At 34.1% G+C, this 6,000-nt stretch overlaps 1 protein-coding gene across 1 annotated transcript; it reads right to left on the reverse strand.

Annotated features, from left to right (window-relative positions):
* Window positions 1-1,628: 1,628 nt before the first annotated feature.
* Window positions 1,629-3,485, reverse strand: ndufa5 (NADH:ubiquinone oxidoreductase subunit A5). The gene is made up of 5 exons (XM_079868097.1): window positions 3,391-3,485; window positions 2,902-2,946; window positions 2,605-2,721; window positions 1,919-1,984; window positions 1,629-1,801 (listed from the first exon to the last, which is right to left on the reverse strand). The coding sequence occupies exons 1-5, from the start codon at window positions 3,409-3,411 to the stop codon at window positions 1,700-1,702; spliced, it is 351 nt and encodes a 116-aa protein (XP_079724223.1). The 5' UTR covers window positions 3,412-3,485; the 3' UTR covers window positions 1,629-1,699.
* Window positions 3,486-6,000: the final 2,515 nt, after the last annotated feature.

A 6,000-nucleotide genomic window follows, 5' to 3' on the forward strand; every position in this document is an offset into this window, starting at 1 on the left:
CACACACACACACACACACACACACACACACACACACACACACACACACACACACACACATAAACATTTTGTTACAATTGCTCTTTCCCCGTTTTTTAATGGTATTGATGATATGTTGTTTAGAAGTGATAGATGCTTTCGAAACACGCTTCGTGAACCTTCGAAGCTTTTGTGAATCATTTGTTTCGAATCAGCGATTCGGAGCGCGTATCAAACAAACTGCCAGTCTCGTGATTTCAGTAAACGAGGCTTCGTAACTGTTTAATTTAGGGGCTGTCTATATATGATTTTTACTTGATCTCGGATCAGTTTAATAAATTGTAGACATTTAATGACACATTTGTATAATACAAATAAGTTAAAAGTCTCTTAGTTTTCGCTGCATTTACACTGGTCTGACCAGCAGGGGTCACCAGCGTCAAGCGCTTCGAAACAGTGAATCATTTTGCCAATAATTGGTTCGAAAATCTTCGTTTCTTCAATCACTATTATTTAGCTTACAAAGCTGACATGTCCTGCAGTGTGACAAATTAAACAATTTTCTAATTATTGTATAAGTATTTTAGACTGCATGTAATAAATTCTAACTTAAAACATTAATGTCCATAGGCACGTTAATCAAACGCAGAACTAAAACTTGGATATTTTTGCTTTAATTACTTTTTTTTTCTTTTTTTTTTCAGATTATTTATTTATTTATTGACTTTTGACATTCATTTTCAGCTTTTATTGGACCTTGAGTTCATTCCAAGTGCCGCTGCACAAAGTAGGCACAAGGTTACACATTTAGTGTTCTCTTATTTTCTTGGTAAGCAAAAAACAATTCATTTCATATAATAATCTATAGACTTTTTCTTAGTCGAAAGGTCCCTCATTGAGGTAAGTGTCGTCTCATTGCCTGTTCGAGTCACCAATTTGAAAGAAAAAAAAAAAAATTACTGATTCTGCAATAGATTTCTCATATTTCTGATATCTTTTCAATAATATTAAAATTGAATATAAATTAAGAGGTGGACAGTAACAAAGCACATTTACGTAAGTACACTCTTCTGAGTATCTGTACTTTACTTGAGTATTATTTTTTTCTGGAAACTTTTTACTTTAACTTCTTCACTACGTTTGAAAGACAAATATCATACTTTTTACTCCACTGTGTACTTCTTTTGTTGGGGTGGTAGGAGTGTTAAATACATAAAAAAGATGATTATGGCTGTCTTTTTAATGTCAATTCAGTTGTTTAATTTCTATAAGATTTATAACATTCTAAAAGCTCTTAATTCCACAGATACTACTAACTGGTAGGTATATTCACTTGGTTGCTTTAAAGGGCATAAGGTACTGTAAGTATTACATACAACAATAATAAAACAATGCATTGACATTTACTTTTGATACTCAAGTACTTTTAAAAACAAGTACTTCTGTACTTTTACTTAAGTATATATCAGTCTTTACAACTTTTACTTGTAACGGAGTAATATTTGACCAGTAGTATTTGTACTTTCGTAAGGAAGTGTACTTTGTCCACCTATGTATACATTTTGTATTGAAATCAATTAAATGTATTAGAAATGAAGAAATTAAAAATGAACTTCCAATCTATAACAACACTAAAACAAATGCACAACTTAAACGGACAGTGTTTATTTATTATTTAATATAATATAGTATATACATGTACATAAACATCATGAGGGCTTCAGATGGGCCATTTCCACTGGCTGGTCGGGGCATCCTCTACGAGTGGCTCCCATGGTTTCCATTCCGTCATCTTCCTGGACAAGGCCAGTTCAGCCTCAGCCTGCGGAGACACGAGACGGACACAATAACCGCTGAGGTACAACAAATGTTGCTTCAGAGTATTCATTCATCTATAAACTCAGTTAATGACAGTAATGGCCCAGAGGCATTTTCTCACCTGTGCAATGACCTCCTCAATCTGTCCACTGTTGATTTTCTTTTCAAGCTTTTCCACATCTGGCTCCTTTATAGAACAAAAATTGCATGTATACAAATCAACACAGTAAGAGATTCAACAGTTAAAGGGATAGTTCACTTTGAAATTAAATTTTGGTATGTTTTAGCTTACCTGAAGGGCATCCAAGATGTAGGTGTCTTTTTTTCCGCAGTAGTTTCAATTTTTATATTTTTAGGTCAAACCGTTCTTGTCTGTCAGTCCTATAATGCAGGTCTATGGTCACCACCTCAAAGAGCATGCACAGAGTCCAAATTAAACAATTCCTCATCGTAAGTACACATTGATGGCCTAAGACACAAAACGAGCGGTTTGTGTGAGAAAACGTTTTAAACTCTTGTACCGCTCGTTTCGTGTCTTAGGCCATCAATGTGTGCTTACGATGGGGAATTGATTAATTTGGACTCTGTGCATGCTCTTTGAGACAGTGACCATAGACCTGCATTAAATGACTGACAGACAAGAACGGTTTGACCTAAAAATATCAAAATTTAAACTACTGCGGAAACAAAGACACCTACATCTTGGATGCCCTTGAGGTAAGCTAAAACATACCAAAATTTCAAAGTGAACTATCCCTTTAAAGCCAATCTAAATCTCAATCTTTTACTACATTTGACATGTCTTACGGCTTTGACGTGATTGAACCTCTCGCTGATCAGTTGCTCAGTGTATTTCCTGTAGGCAGCGTCCTGAGGCATAGTCTGAAGAGAGCCCAGGATCTTGGTGTACAGAATCCGAAGACGCTTTAGGAAAGAGAACAACTCTTCAATAGACTGCATTAGACTAATATGTACAATTCCTCAAACTCAAAACACAAAATAGACAAACAAAACATTTTATTTGTATATGAAAGAAAAGGCTGTTGTACAGAATTGAGATGAATAATGAAATGAATTTAAAACAAAATCAAGAGAGACATTCACCTCATGTGGATTGTGGGAGACTGCAAGGCCAACCAAGCCTGTGGTCTAAAAATAAGACAAAAAATAAGATATTAAGAAATTACTGCACATGTGCATTTTCGTAAATCTCAGTCTGAAATGTCAAATGCACAACTTGATTCCCCATGCATTTACAGCACCACAACTATATCTATCTATCTATCTATCTAATATATATATATATATATATATATATATATATATATATATATATATATATATATATATATATATATATATATATATACACACACACTGTGTATATACATAGTGATAATTCAGACTCTACTTAGTTACATCAGCCATTACAATCCTCCAAAACAAAGGACGGCTAATGCATTTAAAGACGAAATACAAACGCTAAAGACAAACGTGCGGAAATATTTAAAAGCCTTAGTATAGACACAAGCTTCACTTACGGATACATTTCAATAGTTTTTATTAATATATTTCCATGACCTCCCCACGTACCTTTTTGATCAAACCAGCCATTTCTTCCTCAGCTGCGATTCAATGACGCAACTTCCGTCGCCTGAGTGTGACGTCCGTGCAGCGCCGAAAGTTTAAAAATGCTGCATTCAGCGGTTGGTTTATTGATGCATTTCAAGGTAGGAAAGCATCAAGGCACGTCCTAATCTAATGTAAGCTTAGCCTCCTGTCTCCTGTGATGAGACACCTTCATCTGACCGCTTTAAAAGCAGCATAGATGTATCAGAGATGGTTGGATGCCTCTGGTTGTATGTATCCGTCGAGTTTGTAGCTATTTGTAAAGTGACCCATATTTGTTTTTTGACCACTTATGATGTGTACGATTAACCAATTTTACTAATGGATAACCTTTAACAATTCGTGAGTTACAGGCATGTAACGTTAAACATCGGGAAAAGCACAATAAGTGCTTTTTTGTTGCCATTTTGAAACTGTCACCATTGGCATATGATGCAATAAAGACCGCTAACGTCAACAGATTTCACTTATAGACCTGTAAAAATAATGATGCTTCCATCTTTCTAAAGTCATTTTTAACTCCCTGTAGTTTGGCTCCAAATCTCAGGTAAAAACAGGTGTCATTTTGACCCTCTACAAAATAGGGGATTACTCCATTAAATATACGAGTAAATATACATCTATTGCATTTAATTTGGCTTTCGTCACTATTTGGGTGATTCTCCAACTAGAAGCACTTTTGGCACTGTGAGTTTATGTAAAATTCACTCTCTTAAAACACTCTTAAAACAATCTTCCTAGCTTCATTCATTTGTCTTCTAACACAATATAACAGTGGGCAGTTTTAGAATTCCATGGTTTATTATTATTTTTAACAGTTTTTCTGAAGAGCCATGTCATTTCCACCACTTTTCAATTTATGTATTTTATTACAATATAATATTGTAAAACTGTTATATAAGATTATTACATGGCTTGGCTGAATTCCAATGTAGAATGCGGTCTGTTATTTCTTGATAACAGACCGCTGCGAAGTATAACAGACCGTTGCCATGAAAAACAGCGCGTTGCTATGGACGCGGAACGAACTATTTTCTTTGGCGGAAGCAATACAATCGTTTTTAAATCAATAAACTCCTTTTTAAATAAATAATTTGTGTCAAATTATTTATTTATTTTGTAGGTAGCCATGTAATAAGCGGGATAATGTATAGTGAGCCGGTTGTTATAGTGAATAACAACCCCTTCAGGCTGATTCAAGATCCCTCCGCTTCGCGTCGGGATCCCGTTCAGCCTGTCGGGGTTGTTATTCACTATAACAACCGGCTCACTATACATTATCCCTTACTTATGTATCTGTCAACAACATCAGTGGCTACCTAATCATGTAACAAAATAAATCTTAATACTTCATGAACTTAATGCATTTTCATTTAAAGTTGCTAGAGTTGGGATTTTTGCCTACAGCATCTCATTTTTGCTCAGGTCTATGTTTATTTTAAGTCACTCACACATATATTGTAAGTAATGAACTATTACTACTTATTTTAATAAACATTTAGATCCACATCATTGGTTATTCTTATTTTTTTTCTTAAAAACTGTAGTGGTGGAAAGTGGTGGAAATGACGGTTTCTGGTGGAAAGATAGTTTCTGTTTATTTTTACTTATTAGCCTAAATTGCCTGTCCAAAATATTTTTAACCATGTATTTTATTATTTAACATATATGAGTTGAACAGTATACCTAATAGTTTTAAAAATAATGATTACAAATGATATGCAAATTATATAAACCTGCTCAAAACATTCATATAAATATAGATAAATAAAAATACATTTAGAGTGTACTGGAATGGTGATATATAAAGTTCTCAGTCCAAAAGCACAAATGCCATGAGAACATGCCAATAGCGCACAAAATCAGCATATATCATGTCCAAATCTATGCCTCAAATTTCTCAGAGGTGGAAATGACATTTTAGCAGTTTTTCTGCAATATTAGCACACCCTCATGTCAGGCTTAGCTACTTTTGGACTTATTATGTTGTTTACTCGTAATAAACATAAATACATTATTTTCATATTTGTTGTACATAATTCAACCGAACTACAGCCAAGGTGGAAATGACGCTGAATAAAAATATTCTGTATAAAAGCTTGACTTACCTTGATTTATTTTCTTGTGCTGAAGAGCACATGTGCCTGAAGTTTCATCTTCAACTAATACATCCTTTTCACTATTATTTCCATGATTACCAAGTAAATAAAATATTTAAGGTGGATTTATTAAAGTGGATTTTGTTGATGGAGGTGGAAATGACGGAAAACCTGGGGACAGACTTATTTCATACCAAAAATAGTTTAAAATTATGATATACATATGGAATTTCGATGGTATGATATTATTTTATTTGTCCTTAAGACAAACATGTTAAAAAATATTTTTAAATCGATCCTTTAATATAATTTTCTAACATTCAAAGAGGGCCAGTCTGGGTTGGGGACAAGCATAAAACTGCAAAATCTGCTAATAAACAGCCTTGCAAAAGCATTTTTAAAAGAAAAAAGGGGCAAGATTTGGTGGTTACTAGGATGTTGGAGCATGAACTTCATAATGACAGTTTATTTGTGC

Source organism: Squalius cephalus, assembly GCF_949319135.1.
Source record: "Squalius cephalus genome assembly, chromosome: 4".
NCBI classification, from domain to species: Eukaryota; Metazoa; Chordata; class Actinopteri; order Cypriniformes; family Leuciscidae; genus Squalius; species Squalius cephalus.

Excerpts from the sequence above, each read along its gene's own strand:
- ndufa5 (XM_079868097.1), bottom strand. The coding sequence starts at position 3,411 with ATGGCTGGTTTGATCAAAAAG. Across the intron at positions 1,985-2,604 it reads GGTTCAATCACGTCAAAGCC|GAGCCAGATGTGGAAAAGCT; the intron begins GTAAGACATGTC and ends TGTTCTATAAAG. Across the intron at positions 1,802-1,918 it reads TTGAGGAGGTCATTGCACAG|GCTGAGGCTGAACTGGCCTT; the intron begins GTGAGAAAATGC and ends GTGTCTCCGCAG.